This window comes from Papilio xuthus, unplaced genomic scaffold (assembly GCF_000836235.2).
Source record: "Papilio xuthus unplaced genomic scaffold, Pxut_1.1 DF825928.1, whole genome shotgun sequence".
Classification (NCBI taxonomy): Eukaryota; Metazoa; Arthropoda; class Insecta; order Lepidoptera; family Papilionidae; genus Papilio; species Papilio xuthus.
Genome location: NW_013532721.1, coordinates 6,954,028 through 6,974,166, shown reverse-complemented (window position 1 = coordinate 6,974,166; position 20,139 = coordinate 6,954,028). Strand labels below are relative to the sequence as shown.

The following is a 20,139-nucleotide window of genomic DNA, read 5'->3' as shown; positions in this document are numbered from 1 at the left end:
AGAAACAATAGTCGACAACCGTGAAACGGAACGCGTCGATATGAAATCGGCGCGAAACCCACCTACGCGGGCCTTTCAAAAATCACTACATTCACGACGCGGGTTCCATACTGAGATCTGACGCGCGCCTTTCGCCTCTCCCCGTGCAGAGCGTTAAATAAATTAAAAAAATATCGTGAGTCTATTGCCATTATTAAAATAGTGAGTGTGATAAAAAATGATTCGAAAAATCAGTGCCCTCGTGTGTTGTCTCTGCGTTTTTGGTATATCTTTGAGTGACAGTGCTATATCAGCAGAAAATGTATGTAATTTAATTTTTAATCCTAACTAAAACTGACATAAAATAATTTCTCTTGCCTTCAGAACATTATCAAAGTTTCATCAAAATCTGTTCAGTAGATTGCATAGGGGATAAACAAACATAGAGATAATGATTTTTGTTATTTTAAATAAATTAATGTTATCTCCCTCATACCTCGATGCTAACATAATATTAGTGTAAAGGTATGTAGATATTAAATAAGATAAAACGTTTGTATTTCAATTCCGCTCTATTTCTACGAAGTGACCTTGAAACCGTGTGACAATTTGTCTAGAACTATGAAACAAACATCGCAGAGAACAGACATTAAAATTACACCTACAAAAACTTGAGTAATTTGTCACTTATGTTTTTCTTGATCACAAAACAAAAGCATTATAATGATTTTGACCCAATTAAATATAAAATTCTCAATTAAATATACAGGTCTTTTTCGCACTTTTAATCCATGTGTACCACCATACTAATATTATTCATTGCGAGTGTTTAGATGGACGGATGAATGTTTGTTTGAAGGTATCTCCGGAACGGCTCAACGGATCTTTATGAAATTTGGCACAAATGTAGAACATAGTCTGGAAGAACACATAGGCTACTAATTAAGTTTTTTTAACACCACCTGAACGGAGTTGCGGGAGATAGCTTGTTTTCTATAAAATCAAACAAGGTTAAATCACATATAAGTTTTGTCTGTGTGTCAAATTCAATATTATTATTATGATACAAAGAATAAAAATTATCAGAACCGTGAAATCTTAGGCAGAAGTTAAGCCTACCTTGAACTTCAGCTTCGAGTATCCAGTTCATACGTAATTCTTAGTAAAGACTGTAGCTAAGTGTGACAAATATTTCGTGACTAAAACGTGAATTTAATTGAAAATATTCTTTGTCCCAATGAATTTCAATCAAACAAAATCGTTATATAATTACACTAATAAAAAACACTTTAAAATACATTAATTAAATGAGAATATATCTATGTTATGACTACTTCTATTACACATAAGGCACATTAGTAAAACTGCAATAACTATTCGTAACATGTTACTAAAATAGTGGGGGATTGAAGATCCCACTATTAGCTTAGTGTACAGTTACTGTTGTAATGATTAGCGGAGTGTCTATGCCATAAACAGGGTGTTAAAATTATTAAATAACAATATAAATACGATCGTCGGGACATAAAAAATGATAAAGTACATTTTTCAACAGTTCCTGATCGTAAAAAAATATTAATTACAAACTATATAATCTTATTTTACTGCGACAAGAACTAGCCTATGTAACACATTATGTAAATCAATGTACTTACCATAAACAATAATAGAGTCAACTTAGTATTTACTTCACGTGTGACAAGTTGCAATCGTTGCATTTACAAACGCACAGGCAGATGTTGTAAACATTTGGTGCGTGGATACCGTACTAGTGAAAGTGAAACCGGCAAAGCGTAGTCATAGCGTACATTGATTATGGTTTCACTAAACACTTTGGTTTCGTTACACAGATTCATTCACTAAAGCAGTGAATGAATGAATTTGTGAAGGCAATGGGTATAGCAATGATTACTTTTAAAATAAAATAATGGATCTTTACGTCAAGTCTAACATGGTTTAGTATTAATAAGAGAAAACTATTTTGTTTCCTACACAACCTTCTATTATTCTAGTAGGGGAATTTTCAATAATTTAATTATATTTTTATTTGTATACTTCTATAAAATGTTTGTAATCTCTGACCTGATAAGTTGTTTCTTGCGTAAGTTAATCAGGAAAAGAAATCAGCTCGATTCTTGTTTTTATATTGGTTTAAATCTTTCTAAAACATTTCTGCTATTTATCCATAGTTTAGTATATAAATCTGTACCTAACATATCTTCATCATAATGTGATTACTTAGAAATAAAAAATAGACAAACTAGCGCAATACAATTTGTTTTAGGTCTTTACGATTAATTGTTTTTTTTTTAATAGTAACTCAGTGTTCAGGCAAACATAAAAGTTTTATACAGCGTTAATTAGATAAAATTTATTGCGCTAATGAAATTGTCAATGTTAATTTAAAGCCTGATATAAAAAATAGGACAGGCAAAACAGACAAAAAACATTAATAGGCATAAAGCTTTTTCGTATAAATAGAACAGTGGTAGAGCCCGCTTAAACATCTTCGTACGAATTGGCCCGGCTCGCCCGGTGAAATACCACGACCACACAGAAGACAGGCGTGAAGTGGAAGCTATTCCGCGTTTCGTCTGATGAGTGTTCGTCCAGGAGGCCTCATTTAGTCTTCTTTCCCTTCCCATCCTTTTTCTTATAAGGAAATGATGGGAAGTGGAAGTGGACTTTCTGGATGAGAGGATACATAGGAAGGGAAAATATTTTCTTTCTTTGCATCCTCTACATTAAAGGTAGGCAAGGCATATGCAATTGCGTATGTCTATGGGCAGCGGTCGCTTCGCTATTTCAGGTGGCCACTCGCTCGTTTGCCATCATATGATATAAAAAAAATAGAACTAATGAAAATCTGATTTTTTTTTATCTTTTTCAATATTCAAATCAATGTTAATTTTTATTCATAAATTTTTGTATTGTAAGTTCATTGTACGATTTTAAATTTTGAAAAAAACCATCGAAATGCGATAAAATTTGTCGTTTACTCAGACACATATAGATGATCTAACAGCACCACATCCTACACAATGCCGTATATAGTTTGTATGACCATAAATGAATTAGCAAGGCTACGCCCACTGTATGTCATGACTCAATACCTGCTAACTTGCAACGTTAAATACAATTCACTTGCGAAAATATAAGTCACGTTTTGTTTTCTCACTTTACACGGTCTCAAACTCACTATTTTTATTCAAAATACTAATGAACGACCCAATTTCATATTTTTACAGTCTTTACAGTTAAAAAACTGTAATATTTCATTAGGTAAAATAGCCTATAATTTGGCCGCGTGCCTCGGCTACCTTCCTGTCCAAGTCTCGTCAAAATTGGTCCACCCGTTCCGGAGATTACATGAAAAACGCGGCCTACGGACCCACATACACATAAAGAAAATGTGAAAATTAAAAAATTGCTAACGATTTTTACTGATGATAAAATACTGAAAATCTAATTGTAATAATATGTCAAATTATTTGACCACAATTTGATAGTAAATATTTTATACTGTTAAACCAATCAAGTAAAATACAGTTTTAAACTTTATAATTTTCTTACTTTGCAATGGTACTTTCTAATACTTTGTAAAGGTAACTAAAAAACTAAGAACCATATTTCTGAAACATATTCGCACATAAACACAAGAGATAGACATTCACGTGTTCACACGAATTACGCAACGGACCTGAGAACTTATTGATATCTGAGATCTTGCAAGACTACACAAAGGTTCAGTTTGTTAGACACGAGGAGTTCAATCACTCACTTATATAACAAACATGTTCTTACACTAGCCATTTAAGTAAAAGGATATTAGTTAAGTCATAAGTAATTGCAACTGAACAAGTTTTAGAATTATACAAGGCGTTTAAATTGTTGCAGTTATAATAAAAACATAATGGAAAACTTCCTCTAAAACTTCAGCAAATTCTTTTCTCTGCTGCTCTAAATTCAACTTCGTCCACGACTCGTATTTAGACGTGTTTTATATTTTAGTTCATCTTGATTTCCAGTGACAATGACGCAACATTTAGCTTTGTTCTCAGTTGTAAAGGTTAGATGTAGATTTGTGTACGTTGCAAGGATAAGCATATGCTGATTCTGTTCAATCGTATGTAAAAAGCAATATTAAAATTTATTGAGCAATTAAAATACATCGATAATTTTAAACATTTTTTAAGTTTACATTTTAATTTCGAAAGAAAACAATAGATTCTTTGATTGAAGATTAATCATAAAATGGTTATAACTAGTGTTTTCAGAAGTACGAAACTTGTACCTAGAAAGTGCACCCGGACCTTGTAAAATTTATAATACAAATAATAATTTACCGAGTTTATTGAGTAGCACTTCATTGTATGGATACCTTTATTTATGATGTGACCATTATAATAGTTGGAACACCAATAGACAGTGTAAATAATTGCACTTCGAGCTTCGATAGTTTTTGTGTGAAAGTGTGACGAATGATAGAATGAAGACTCGTGTCTGTCGACTAACTGATTTCGTTTTTTGACGTCTGTTCCATATTATTTTAGGGACAGTAACCTAGATTGAAATAGTTGTAAAAGATAATATTTTGACGCATATTTGTCAAAAAAAGAACTTTTAAACCGTAAGAAGAAATTTTCTTATGGACCACTACAATTTGATTATTGATTGAGCATGTTCTTAAGTGAAGACAAAATCTACAATCGCAACATTTTTTCTTTTAAAAATACACCCACGTTTTCATCGAGGTCTCTATTTGGCCTGCGGACTATTTCGTCTCCAAATTTTGTGTGGAAGGTCGTCCTACACATATTTAAGTGACGATTAGTCGTTGATTAATTTGACAATACATATTGGTATCGCATTTCGATGTAGTAAGTACACAAAGCAATTTTTAAAATGAATTCATTAATATTTATTTAATTAAAAGTAACATTTAGTCAATTTAACTCTAATAACAGCTCAGATAAAATGGAGTCGTGATAAAACAATTAGCAAAGTTCAACAGTCCGAATAATTTCATTGAACGATCCATTTCGAATCAATTTGTCGCAGAGAAAGCGAACAAATGCCAGTATTGGAATGTGCGTCTGACATCGCCAAACAAAAACCCACCCATACTAATGACCATTTGTACCTCTTGTGTCCAATGTTTAAGTCTTACCACAGATTATACAATAAAATCTACTAGCTTTATTACAAGATGGAAGCTCCAAAAATATCTTAGGATTAAGGGTTTCTCAATCAAGTTTCCTGTTAAATTTTTATTATTAATATTACTAATAGTTTTATTATCGTTGCTTGACATTACAAATACAGATGTCAAAATAGAACACGGAAGGAGCAAGAAAAATCTTAACCAACATTTTTAAATTTAATATTTTAAAATATAACAATTTGCATTATTTATAATCACTCTATCTTTAATCACCACTATCTTAGTAACTACTCTTTAGGTTAAGAAACAGATCTTTGAATCGTAGACCTATTTTTGCAATGGCGTCTAAGTTCACTGTTGCTTCAGAGTGCTTCAGTGTTGCTCAATAGTTGAGATTTATTTGCCAATATAATTTTGAATTATATTTCCTGGTCTCAAACAAGCTTTCTATTATTATAAAGTTTGTTATTATATCTTCTTAATTCTTCTTATTTTAATTAATATTCTTCTACTGGGAGTTCTTAACACTTAATTCGACGAAATTTTCTGTAGCAAAAAACCTGTTTTTTTTTAGTAAAGTCATACTTACGTAATTTTCTCTATACTAGTTCAGTACATTTTTTTAATTAGTTCGTCACACTGGACACCATCAAATTAAGGGTTAATCTAATCATAGTCTTCAAAGTTTCTGGTAGCAACACCGCGACAATTGTTTTAGTAACTGCTTAGCAGTTCCTTACTTTCCTTGTTGCTTAAAAGATTTCAAAGCATCCGAGATAATTTTCAGTCAATTTTAAACACGACTAATTAGTTCTTTGCTGAATCTGGTTTTATAAACATTTAAAGTAATTAAGAGACCATTTAAAACCTAATAAAGTCAAATAGGCGTCGGCGTTCGGTGACAAATAGAGACAGCCGCATTTTGCTTGACCTTCGTACGTGTTCGCGCTAAAAATAATTCTAAGCGACAATGGTCCCAGACCAACGATTTCAATCAAGATTGTATTGTAGTCCGACCATGGAACATACATAATTTGCCTTATTTATTTGAGTAAAGCCTTTAATGTGTAATGAAGGATTGATATTGCGTGCATTGACCAACAGATGGCGCGGTAAACTAAGGGATGTTAAGTAAAATGTACGTTTCATTTTGATTCGTTATTCAAGATGTTGTCGCATAAAAATAAATGGTCCGTGCGACTTGAATGGTTTTATACGCAAAGTTATGATTTCTTTTGCACTTTTTTCTTTTTATTGTAGACTAGCTGTTGCCCACCACTTCGTCTGTATTATATAAGTTACTATGGTTATAATACTTAAGGAAAGATTTCTTCCTTATTTATAAAAAGTATGCGATAATTTACATATACATATACACGTACCAATGGATATTAAGTGTGAAATGTATATAATTACTGATAAACATAGTTCAATGACACTTTATTGACATTTTAACGGACATATTAGTACAATGACTTACACGGAAATGTTAGAATAACCGTATGTAGGCACCTAGAGATAACAATAACAGGACATTATACAGATGTTCCTAACTGATCGTATGATTTATTTTATGGCTACAGAAGTCTTTATTTTCTTACTAAGTATTTAAAAATTAAAAAAAAAATCCCATAACCATAGATTATTTTAATTTCCGCGTGGTATTAAAAAAAAAACTTAATAGGTGTTTTTCCAGACTATGTTCTACATCTATGTCATATTTCAATCCGTTAAGCTGTACCGGAGATACCTTCAAACAAACATCCTTCCACCCATCCATCTAAATATTCGCATTTATAATATTAGTAAGATTAATGTAAACAATTTTCAACAGGAAGCAAGATGTAGAAACCCACCGACAGCACCTCAGAAGATCGAAAGAGTAATAACGTTATGTCAAGATGAAATTAAACTCTCCATACTAAGAGGTAAGCAAATCATATTCAATAAAAACAACGTAAAAAAACATGACAAAGAAGCTACATATAAACGAAATGCCTTTGTCCGTTTATTCGGGTTAAAAAATTACCCATAACGAACCCTTGTTGGTTGAAATGTAACACAAAAAATTGACTTTAAGACATTTATCATTTTAAATTCCACAGTCGTGAGTAAGTCTTGATAAAGGCTGCCAAGGGTTCCTTCCGATCCTCTGCTCTGAATGTGGGTCACCCTTTTGAATGTTAAACATGATAATAAATATAACGGTAAATTGCTTTTATGCTTTTTTAATGGGACCGTTGAAATTCACGAAGCATTTTTAACGCATGTTTAATTGTGGTTTATTGTAATCTCTTTCTTTTATGGATTCTGTATTTAGTAAAAAGGTTTTGTTGCCGGTAAATAGAATGAAGTATAAAAAGTGCTACTCGTACACATAATTAGAAATAAAGAGACAAAAAGTTACAAACTCAAAAGTATGTGTTTAAAAAAAATATAATCCAATCATAATCTTTGTCGTGGTTTTGCTAAAAAGTGATATAAAGTTGTTTATTATAAGTTATGAAATAAGATCTGATTTAAAAATGAATATCACCAGAATCCTAAAGAAACCAGTATCCAAAAACATTGCGGCCAAAAACAATGTGTTAAAAGATTTAAAAAATTTCAAAATTGGAACGTTTAATTTAAAAAGAATTGCAATTACTGTTTACTTTTAAGATCCAGGTTTGTCTTAATTAAAAATTATTGAGTCTATGGATAATTAAATTGAAATAATTTAAACGAGTTCATAATTTATGGTGACAATCATGTTGAGATAAAACATACGATACCAGTTTTTGAAATGTATCTTTTACGAATTATAATTTTTTAATTTGTTATTTCCAAAGATATGTGTTTATTCCCGGGGGAAAAAGACGTTACGTTCCGTCTCGCGAAAGGGCAAAGAGTGGATTACGATTCGTTTGGTCACGCCAAATGGAGGTCCTTAGTCTCTGCCTACCCTTCTGGGTCACAAACGGGAATTCTGTTTGCATGTTTTGTGATTTCTACTAGTCGATATTTTTTCATCTATCAATTCTGTAGCCATATAATAATTAAAAACATTTAGTTATTTTAAAATTTGTTCTACGTATAAGATACTTGGCAATGGAGCACGCTGCCTCTAAACCAAGGATAATCTCAGCATTCCCACGTTCCATCTGCCCATTACATGAGACGAGGCGTTTAGAGGATACTTTGTTGCAGGCACATGCATCGCTAATACATAACGTGTACAAGGTCGCTGTAGTGAAAGTGAACGCAATACCGATGTAATACGTACATTGACTACGCAATGCTATGCTAAATTGTTGATGCTTTCTGATCTAGTTTTGTGACTACTGTCTTAATTTTCAACATTTTTCAAGTCTAAAATCGTTGACCATAAAAATTATTAACACGAATAGAAAGCTAGTTTTAATAAGTTATCTATAATTCGTCTTTAACAGAAATATTATAACTGTAACCTTCTCAAGTGGCTCAGCCACCCTAAGTAGTCCTTTTGCTCCAACAATCTCTCTCTCAATATTTCTTAATTATCAAGCTCTCAGGGCCTAGCGATACCATGTAAAGGGATAGCTCTTGGATAAAAGCTCCAAGCTCTTGCAGATCTCTGTCCACCTCATCCTTTTAGCGATACTTGGGACGACCAATTGATTGTCAGCCATTCACCCGTCCCAAGTCTGCACGTTTAACACTTAAAATCCAATATTTTTAAGGTTGAATGATGGATGAAAAAAAATCAAAGCACCAGCTTTAGCTTGTTAATTCTCCTTTTTCAATATTAAATCAAAACTTTAAGATTTGAGTACTATTAGAAAGAAGTGCGTGACTTCTTTTTCACTTTAAACCCGTTCGGGACTGGAACTGGACAGCTTTTGATATAAGTTTTCATAACAAACTGCAATCGTATTAGCAATAATCTTAACTTGTGAAATTTCATATTTGTAATCGTGTGTGACCCTAATTTGTTTATTTTTCAATAGTTATATTTAATGTGTACGTTTCTAGGTCGAGTTGCGAACAACTTAATGTTGTAATTTACAATGATTTTATGACAGCCCTGAATTTATTACTATTCATTTTTACAAATCTGATGAAATCATTTTATTTCTGGTTGTTTCAAAATTACATTTTGAAATTATATTTTTCAAATGGAATATTTTCAAATATAACAAATGAATACGAGTACGAAAATACATCTTGATAAAGACAACTTACCATGGGTTTATTAAACCTAAATCCATGTTTTAAACATTTGGTTATCAATGTTTTGTCGAAGGGATGAAGATATGTTTTATACAGAGACTAGCGGACCCGACAGACGTTGTCCTGTCTACACGTCTTTAATTTGAATAAATTAATATGAAGTTAATATTTGATGAAAATTGTGAATCTAAACCATTCCCAGATTCCCTTGAACACACACAAAACATTTCATCAAAATCGGTCCAGTCGTTTGAGAGAAGTTCAGTGACATACACACTCACAGAAGAATTATATATATATAAAGATTTTGGTGTCAAAACCAACGGGTAGTCATTCATTTTAAAATTTCAACTTAACAATTACTTGTAAATGTTTTCAATATTTTTTTTTTACTTTATTCACGTTACAATGTAACATTGACTCAACAAATCCTTTCGTGAATTTGATGTTAGTATGTGTCATGTTCTGTATGACTCAATACAAGACCATATTTTAAACAATTGAATTTCTGATTATTAATACGATTATATTACACGAAAAGACGGAATATTTTCAATAAACTGTAAAGTTATAAAATAATTTTTCAGTGTGATTAAACTACATTTTTTTTTAATTAAGTGCTGTCAATGTTTTTCAGCCAGGGTCATATTTTCTTCTAAACGCAAGCATAGACTAATATAAGTCTCCTAATGCCATGTTTTTTGTAAAGGCAAAAAATTACAGCTAAAAGATACTTAAAAACACAAATATTTGGTTATGGACTTACGTAAAAGCAGTTGACAGACAGACGGACGGACAAAAAAGTGATCCTATAAGGGTTCCGTTTTTTCATATGAGGTACGGAACCCTAAAAAAAACATATTTCTACCCACCTCAGATTGACAGAAAGCTAACTTTGAAAACTATTATATTCCGAGCAAATCAATTGGCTTCCGTTTAAAACACGTAATAAAATTTAAGGTCAGTTATTATGATCGCGTTCACTATTTCGTAACCTTGTGTCGTATTATCGGACGCTAAAGGTTGCTTGCTCAAGTTCGGCTCTTTGTTCGTTCATGTCCACGTAAGCTAAACGACAGACGAGTTTTTTTAACATGACATTATTCTTGAAATTGGAACACATTTTTCCTACATTGCTTAAAGTTAAATTCACGTGGTTACTTAATTTTGAAAGCAGCATTTATGAGTTTTTTTTAAGACGGTAAAATTTTTGTATGTAAAATTATCTTTCACCATCCTGTTGTAAGAAAATCTAATCTATACATATTAATAAAATTGGATTGTCTGTATGTAATTTCGAAAAAATCATATTTCGTAAATATTACGTGACATTGCATTGCTGATGACGAAAAACCATTTTTTTTCATTTATGTCTGTAAGCGAAGCTGCGTTTGTTCCCGGTAATGTCCGAAACGGCTAGACCGATGTTGACCGGACTTTTGACGGGAAGATGCACATGGGAATATTATAGGCTACTTATGTTATTCAACGCTGACGAAGTGGCGTACGACCACTAATAACAAACAAAAATTTCGTCAATTTACTTATACTGATTTACCCACTAATGAAAAACAATAACAAAAATGTATACCACTGTTATTCGGTCACGAGAGTTGTCCGTTATTTTATTAAAATATAATATTTGCTTAGCAAATATCAAAAATTGATGTATAATACGCATTAACGTATGAATAATGAGTCGAAACCGCAATTCGATAGTCAAATTAGAACAATCGACGCCAAAGCATTAGTGTCAAAATTTTTTTGCACATGTTCTACTCATGGGTATAAGAAATAACGGTACGATATAAAGGTCGTGCCACATCGGACAGTTATACTTTGAAATTTTAATTTTTAACTGTGATGTGATGATTTATTTAACGTAATGAATTCAATATACATATATTGTCTATGCGACAACACGTTTGGTTGATTTCTCTGGATATATTTAGAACTAATATTGGCTTTATTGCTTTTATCAATATTAAAAATGTTTTAGTACATTACAGAAATAAGTTTCTTGCCAATATTTAATTGGTGTAACGTCGGCTACCATTTTACTTCGGTATATCTAAATTCTAGAACAATTAAAATACTGGAAGGAAAGCACATGATTTTTTTAGTAATGCATAAAAATGTCTAATGTGGCTCGACCCTAAAGTTAGATACGTAATATGTTTTGGAATCGCTAAGTAAATATGGTCAATATATTAATACTGTTAACGGTAATCAGAGAATGCCATCATTTTACCGCCGGCCTGAGCATATTGACATTGTTCATGTAAGGTCTTTGACTTTGAGATACAAGACCAAGCTGGCAACTTCTCTTCCGAATAAAAACAAACAATAAGTTCTAAATTTGCTTTAGTATGTGTTTGTTTGTCATCATTACTTCACCCCTACAAAAAGTAATATTGAGTACAGCAGGAGCTCTTTGCTTAGTCCTTTTCTCTATTGTCATAGTATAAGATAAAGAACGTTACCTTTAACTTTAAACTCTCTCGTAAAGGTCTTCGTATGAATCACGATATTTCCATCACCAATTGTTTAGAACTCTCAATAACTGGCAATTGTTAAAATCAATTATTTTTTTAATCGAAGAGATGAGATCACTGCCTGAGGATAAAATGTCGTGAACTTACATGCTGGGCACGATTTTTATTGCCCTTCATAGAGTAACTTAGAGGTAATTGTGTATAGAAGGATACAACGAATCTGTACACATTTATTTTACAATTTATTAAACATATAGAAAAATGTGAGCGTCGGTGGTTCAGTAGTCAAACACTTGACTTGCAATCTGCAGGTCCTGGGTTCGAATCCCGCCATGTACCAATGTGTTTTTCGATTTCAGATTTACATATGTACATTTATCCCACGTTCTTACGATGGAGGAAAACATCGTGCTGCAACCTGCACATATCTGAGAAGAAATTCAAAGATATGTGTGAAGTCAACCAACCCGCACTGGGCCAGCGTGGTTGACTATGGCCTAATCACCCTTAACTTAGGGTAGGCTCCGAGCCCCTCGGTGGGGACGTATAGTGAGCTGATGATGATAGAAAAATGTAACATATATTTAAAATGTGTTTTTATATGTATGTTATCACATAATTCTAGAACGGCTAATCGAATCTAAATATATGGAAAAGATAAAGATTACAGAAGCGCACTGTATATAATTAAAATATTTATTAATTCTCCGCAGACGAAGTCACGAAAGACAATTAGTATGAAATAGAATTATTGCTCAAATCGCAATGTTTGTTAAAATAATTACATGAATAATTAATCAACAAACACGCAATGTATGTGCAAATAATATTGACATTAGTTAAATTAAGGAATAATTAAATTATACGATAATTGCATTGAATTTGCCAACACTAATTATGTCAAAGTGGATCAAACGATTAATTGGATACTACGTTTTATAATTGGTTTATAGATAAATATAAATTACGAAGAAAAACAACTGGAAATAAATTAATTTGTTTATACAAAAAAATATCTTAAATCAAATGCTATAATTTATCGAAAACGTTCAGAACTTGATGAATAGATATTTGAAGGTATCTCCAGAACTGCTGAACGGAAATCGATGAAATTTCGGATACACATAGTCAAGACGAATACATGGGCTAGTTATTATGTTTGTTTTATTTCGGTGCGGAGGGAGCCGCGGGTAACCGCTAGTACTAATATATATGCGAACTCTATGGTCCAGTAGTTCAATATAATTATAAAATAGTACTGCAATAAAATATAAAGATAAGCTACTGTAAAGGCTCAAGATGACTCATGAATTCTCCCAAGCAGGAAAAGTTGGCTAGCGTAGTGCAGTAGTAAATTCTACTTCGAGATCCTCGTTATAAACTTTAATCATCTATGTATTTACACGTAACACATAAAGTATTATAATCGGCCACCATCATTGCGAGTATTTATGTAAGAAAAGTTACCTTAATAGCTCTCTACAAGAATACACATCAATTTTCCTTTCTTAAAAATTATAGGAAGAATATTAATAAATAACAGTCTATGAAATAAATTTTAAGGAAATTAAATCTCAACCTATTATGAACTCATGAAAAGCCATTTAAAGACAATTACTTATTATTTTATTGTTACAAAAATATGCTTCCTCATATCCTAAAGTTTGCACTATGCAACTTTTGGGTGCAATTCACGCGTCTGCACCAACCGCAACCTAGTCGCGTAAATTACCGTTTATTCTTTGCACAAGTAGTGCTACACTCATTTGACTGTTATATTAGTATTTGCAAGGTTTGTTAACGTCTAGTTTATATGGGTATTTTTATTGGATCATTTACATCGATTCGGCGCTTCCCCTAGGAAAATAACTCTCCACTAAAAATCCTAACGTTCACAGTATGTTTACTTACCACACAAAAATTAAAAATATAAAAGAACTTAGTAAACTAGAGTATTACTTGGAATCTTAAATATTTAATTTATTTTTTAGGGTAGTAGTTGAATTGCGAGGTAAATAATCTAGTTATGATATCCTCTAATGTTACAATATCCTGTAAGAATATGTCGACAGCAGTGTAAATGCGGGAAATATGTTATTTTGTTTTGCCGGTTATTGAGTAACAGTAACTGCAAATCTATAAAAAGATCGAAAATCATTTGATGGAAACATTAGTTAAGGATTACAATATAAAATGCTTTTAAAAATATTTGCAGGCCTGAAACTGTTTCAATTCCTACCGATACTTTTATCTATCCTAACCAGTTCCTGAACTTGTCATAAAGAAACATAGTGACAGGATGTTTACTCGTCTAATGTCAATATAGAGTTCTATCAAAGGTATTCTTCATCTCTTCATCCATGTCTATTGCATTCCTCTACACTTTACATCACAAACTGTGTATGTCTGCAATCATTTTGTCGTTGAAAGTGAACGTACTAAGACTCCGTGACCTACTTGTCCTACATAAACTTGTTTATACAATATTTATCGCGTCCATTTAACTAGAGTTAATTCACCTAACATATAAACGGTGCATTCTTGAACAAATATTTTGTGTACTAACTTATCAAGAAATATAATTCAAGAAGGTTTTAAGTACGTCATTGGTAAAGAATACTGGCATGAATTTTTTTTTTGCAGTACATTCTCTTCTAAAAAAGGCATAAGTGATCGTGGTCTGTGAAAGCCTTTGGTAGAGCTTTTCCTGTTTACATATGTACTTCTAATCTCATTTTTTATCCAATTTCAGAGGCACTAGACGTAATTAAGGAAGAGCACACTATGCCGGCACAACGACGACGCAACAAGAGAGAAGTGCCCTTCACACATGACGAGAAGAGAATCGCCGGGGTAAGAAACTTAATACTACAACCACTGTTCTCTATAGATAGGATAACGCTTGGAAAGAACTTTGTCTAACCCCGCAGGGGGGTTAGACAAGTGCATTCGCTTTGAAGCGATTCCGTAACGAACTTTAAAAATGTATAGAACTGACGTTAACTTTGGATAAGTCACGTGATTGTCGCGCGCCAGTTTCATACAATTTTAAGTTCGTTATGGAATTACTTCGAAGCGAATGCAATTGGTCTAGCCCCGCTTTTGTTATTGTTATCTCTGTTTTATCAAGTATAATGACAGGGATGACGATATATTTTATATAGAGATTTTGGTCTCATCAAATAAAGGTGATTCGGTTACTTGCATTATGCAATTAATTATTTCTCTGTTTCCAGTGTCTTCTGCAGTGCGTTTACCGGAAAGTGAAAGCGGTAAGTTTCAGCTTTACTTTCTTATCTTAAGTTAAAATTATTACATTTTTTACACGGATTAAAAAGATATTGTAACATGACACGGTTAAGTTTACTTCAAGCGTTTAAAATTTATGTTAACTAGAGCGTAGCCGTTGTAATCGTTTCGGTACCTTTTCTATAATCTACAAAAAGATAATTTTATTTGTTATAATGATAAATATAAAAAAAAATAAACAAAAATTTTAATTCTTACTCAAAAACAAAAAAAAAACTACAAATAAATGGGAAATAACGATGTATTTAAATTTAAAAATAATGAATAATGGCGATACCAGTAAACAAAATACTAATCTTTGGTTTCAGACACCAAATTCCCTAAAAAATCATATTGTTTTGTCACGAGAGGTATGTCAGACGATTTTTTAAACCAAAGATAAATAAACCAACTCGTAACATTGACATCAATGATCTTATATGATATTCTAGGTATTGCGGTTTGAGGTTTCGAACTCATTTGAGCTAGTCTAGGTTTCATATTAAATTACGGTATAAGAAAATTATATAAATCAATCAATCGAATGAAAACATTAGTTACAGTATGGTCTAATAGCTATCCCAGTTACCTACTGACTAGATCTAGACTAGGTTCAAAAATTGAGTAACACTATAGTGCGGCAAACTTATCTGGCATAAAAAAATGACAAGAGCGACATGGATCTTGTGACACTTTTATGACAATAACAGGGAGATAATAAGTTATCATTAACTACCTGTCGCCCGGGACTCCGTCCGCGCGGAATTTTTAAAAATAATTAGTTGCCTGTGTTCTTCAAGACTATATTCTATATCAATGCCAAATTTCATCGTGATCCATTCAGCCATACTCGAGATACCTTCAAACAAACATCGATCCCTCCATGTAACTAAACATTCGCATTTATGATATTAGTAAGATAAGTTTGACTTATGCCTACCGGGTCAGGTAATATAGTCGGTCTATAAAATTACATATGTTCAATACAACAGATTTCTAGAATTCTAATAGTCTACAATTCTAGATTTAAGAACTGAAATATCTCGATGCACGCATTCGAGGTCGACCATTCCCCCATGTTAAAAAAATAACAGACAATAACAAAAGATAATGAAAAAGTTTTTAATGCTTTATGGTTCTGTCGCAAGTCGATCGCTCCAATTTGTTAACTATAAAACATGTCGGCAAACCATAAACTTGAGAAAGAAATTCGTCCTCTATTTGAAACGAATCGAAAACACGACTGGAATATAAATATGGTCATCATAAACCTTCGAGAAGGTGTTATTAATTCTTTTATTGATATTAGTACCTGCTCTTCAAGGTCCTAAGACCGAGCGAAATACGCTTCGTAGTTTTAAAGAGATAAGGACGTATGATTTAAGTTATTGCCGGCCTGTATAGACCTATAAAGTTGATTTATTGTCACCCTTAACCAGGGAATGTCTAATTCTTTTTTATACTTGCATCTGTGGCAGATTTATATTCAATTCGTCTTGTTATTCTATACAAAATATCTTTTATCTAAGGGTATGCTGTTGAGCCAATTAATTTGGACTGATTAGCGATGATTTCAGATTTATTTAACAATATAAATCTTTAATAGTTATTGCAAATCTAAATCTTAAAGTTTTTATTCGAACTGCTAACTTGAAATTTTGTTAAATACAGTAAGTAATCATACTGAAAAAGTATTTATACTGAAATGCATTTTAGTATCGCTTATTAATTTGTTACTTCTTATTAATGTTATAAATGCGAATGTTTAGATGGATGGATCTTGGAAGGTATCTTTAGAACCGTTCAATGGGTATCGTTGAAATTTTTCATAGATGTAGAGCACAGTCTGAAAGAACACATAGGCTACTTAATAAGGTTTTATAACTCCTCGTAGACGGAGTCGTGGGCGACAGCTGGCTATAGCATGAAAATAAAAAATAGAAGGAAATGAACCTAACGGGACATTCTATTAAAATCTAAAATCTCTGTCGATAAGTTTTCCTTGCCTTAATATCCCTTGCTAATCATAACACTATTGTATCGTCTTCCAGGTGGACGGCTACGGGTTCCCCACACTCGAGGGCCTCGTTGGTCTGTATTCTGATGGAGTGAACGAGCGTGGCTACTTCATGGCAGTGCTGGAAGCGTCTCGCGAGTGTCTCATGCGCAACCACGATAAGTTCTCCAGGACCGTCCCTATGGGTAATATTTGTTAAGATTTTTAAACAAAATATATTATATATTAAGCTAAAACTTCATTATCAATTACGATATCTTCATTTTAATATAAATGAAACGTTGTTACGTTGCTACAGAGTGTTATAATATTGGGATTGGGAACTTTAATTAGGTTAAAGTATGTTATACCTAGCCTTTAGTTTAGTATAAAGCATTTTTGAATAAATAGTAAGGAAAATTACGTGTTATATGTTATATATAATATACTATGTGTTTAATTAAACAAGTGGTCGTGTGGTTTTTTAACACACTTTTAACACACACACTTATATCCAATGAATCTCTAATGAACCATTGTTGCCAACACAGGAAAAAAGTTTATAATAATTTGAATATTGCCAATACAAAAAGAAATTAATAAGAATTAAACAAAAACAATAAATACTTTATGTGAATTAATTGAACAATATGCATTAAGTATAGATTAATTAATAATATCATCATAAATCTTATTTTTTTTTATTTCTGTTTTCAGACAACGGCCGCAACTGTGATGTCTCCTTCGACATTTTCGAATGCATATCTGATCGCATCGGTGAATACTGTGGCACTTCTGGACTTTAAACCTTTAAAAATTATCATAGAAATTATTAAAAGGCGATAATTATGGTGTTACGAAATAAAATTATTTTTTAACAATTTTTGTGCAAAAAAGATATTACTCGAATAACCTAAAATCCTCTTACTTTTGATATCTTCTGCATTGTTTTATGTTTTCTTTTCTTCATATAATTTTGTGGCAAATTTATAGCTAATTTCGTTGATTTCGTCTGTGGTTTACGTATGGTTTAACAATTAAGCAAGACTGCATTGCGCAAATTATATTTACAGCTGGATAGAACATTTTCATTTGATTTAGCTAACCACAATTCATTGTTACTAAATTAGTTAATTCTCAAAATTATTATATTCGTTTGATTAAACATTTATTCATTATGTATTAATTCCATGATTCTTATAAACAAAAATCAGATATTGTAATACTGAGTAAAAAACGTATGGAAATCGATATATAATTGTGAACTTTTTTAATCTTTGTGAAATTACATGATAGCCGTGGATTTCTATTGCATAAAACTGTAGTTTACTACAGTACTACAAAACACAAACAGACTTCAAATTATTACTTAATTTCAGCAAAAAGTATAAGATTTAAAATAAAAAAGCATTTATTTTTTAAAAACAAATAAATAACACCTTAATTATGGCCGTAACATAATTAAATAAGTAATACCTTTTGTTAAGTTACCAAGATATTTTAAAACTTACTACCACTGAATATTAACATTAAGTAAATAATGACGTACTATGTACATAGTTTTAGTAAATAATATTGTGATGCTCAGTAACTAATAATATGTAGATAATAAGAGTTTTCAATTTAGAGATTCTGGGAGTAAAAAATTATAAAAAAAGAGTAAAATCCGTCCATTGCATAATTGTTCCAAATGATATGTTTTTTGTAAAATGATTGATAAATTCGGAGCTTTATAACGAACTGATAGATTAATATAGTACATAAGAATGTTAATAAAATCTGTAAATAAACTATATTTTATTTTATCCCACCCGCGACTTCATCCTCGTGCAATTAAATAACTTAACATCTTTGTGGTCTATTAAACAGTATTATACATCTGTGCCAAATTTCATTACGATCGATCAGCTGTTCTGTAGGCATCCAATAACTCCATCCATACATCAAAACTTCCGCATTTATAATATTAGTAAGATATAATATTATATATATTTAAAATATGTCTGTGTATCTTTGTTAATCTTATGTCATCGCTTAGTAGTCGAGATTGATTAATCTTCATGAATGCAGAGCAGCCTGACGTTGAGATATATTAAAGAAAAACTACACTTAAGTAAAATTTACATCCACAAACAATTTTATAATATGTAGCCGTGTAATGGCTGGAGAAATGAATATATTGTGACTATTTGTTGTAATGGTGTTATTACAAATCATTGGGGATAAAAACTGATGTAAACTTCTTACTTCAAACTATCAGCCATAAGCTAACGTCATTGTCAATCTGTTAGTTATTTGTTTTGTTAGTGTCTTTGTCAATGTATCTAATGCTCATACTAAAATGAACTCTACTGTTAATTTTAGCTTATTATACCTTATATCCATTAAAGGCTTTCTCTTATTTCAATTTAACAAGCTCCAGACAATGACTGCGTTTGCGACATTTAATAAAATTATGCTTAATTGATAGGAGATATCAACTTACTTTAAGACAACTTAAGTTTCAGAAGATTATTCTTAATTTTAGACATTATTAATCACAACCCTTTGGCGCGAATGACGTGCTTTCGTTATAAAGTCTAGTGTCAGAATGAATCTGAGATGACACAAACGTCGATATTTTAGTAAGGCCATGGTTGAGTCAATACACTGGCTCATTTCCGGATTTTCTTCCTAACATTACTTGATTATTTTTTAAGTAAACCTAATAAGGTTTACTATCAAAATAAAAATAGCAAAGTTCATAAATTGAGAGATTGTGTGAAACATATTGCAGGCGTCGCTTTGTAAAATTCTGAGATGAGTAAATAGTCGGGCTATGTCCCTAAGCATTTGCTTTTATGCCTTAAAGCATCTTCTATTAAATGTTTTACTCGTGCATTTATTTAAAGATAAACCCTAACCTAAACAGCACATGTGAATTGTGAAAAATTATGTTAAGGTCGACTAATGAATGCCCTTTCTACCGACAATAAATTATTGAACAGGCAACACTAACTACAGGATATAATATTTCAGATATAATG

The 20,139-nt window shown here is 31.7% G+C and overlaps 1 protein-coding gene across 1 annotated transcript; it reads left to right on the top strand.

The window, feature by feature from the left end:
* Nucleotides 1–202: 202 nt before the first annotated feature.
* Nucleotides 203–18,879, top strand: Obp73a (Odorant-binding protein 73a). Its single transcript, NM_001312372.1, is given in 6 exon segments — nucleotides 203–301; nucleotides 6,978–7,071; nucleotides 14,582–14,682; nucleotides 15,066–15,101; nucleotides 17,169–17,319; nucleotides 17,831–18,879. Coding segments are annotated over 6 exon segments (555 nt in total). The 5' UTR covers nucleotides 203–217; the 3' UTR covers nucleotides 17,920–18,879.
* The last annotated feature ends 1,260 nt before the right edge of the window (nucleotides 18,880–20,139 follow it).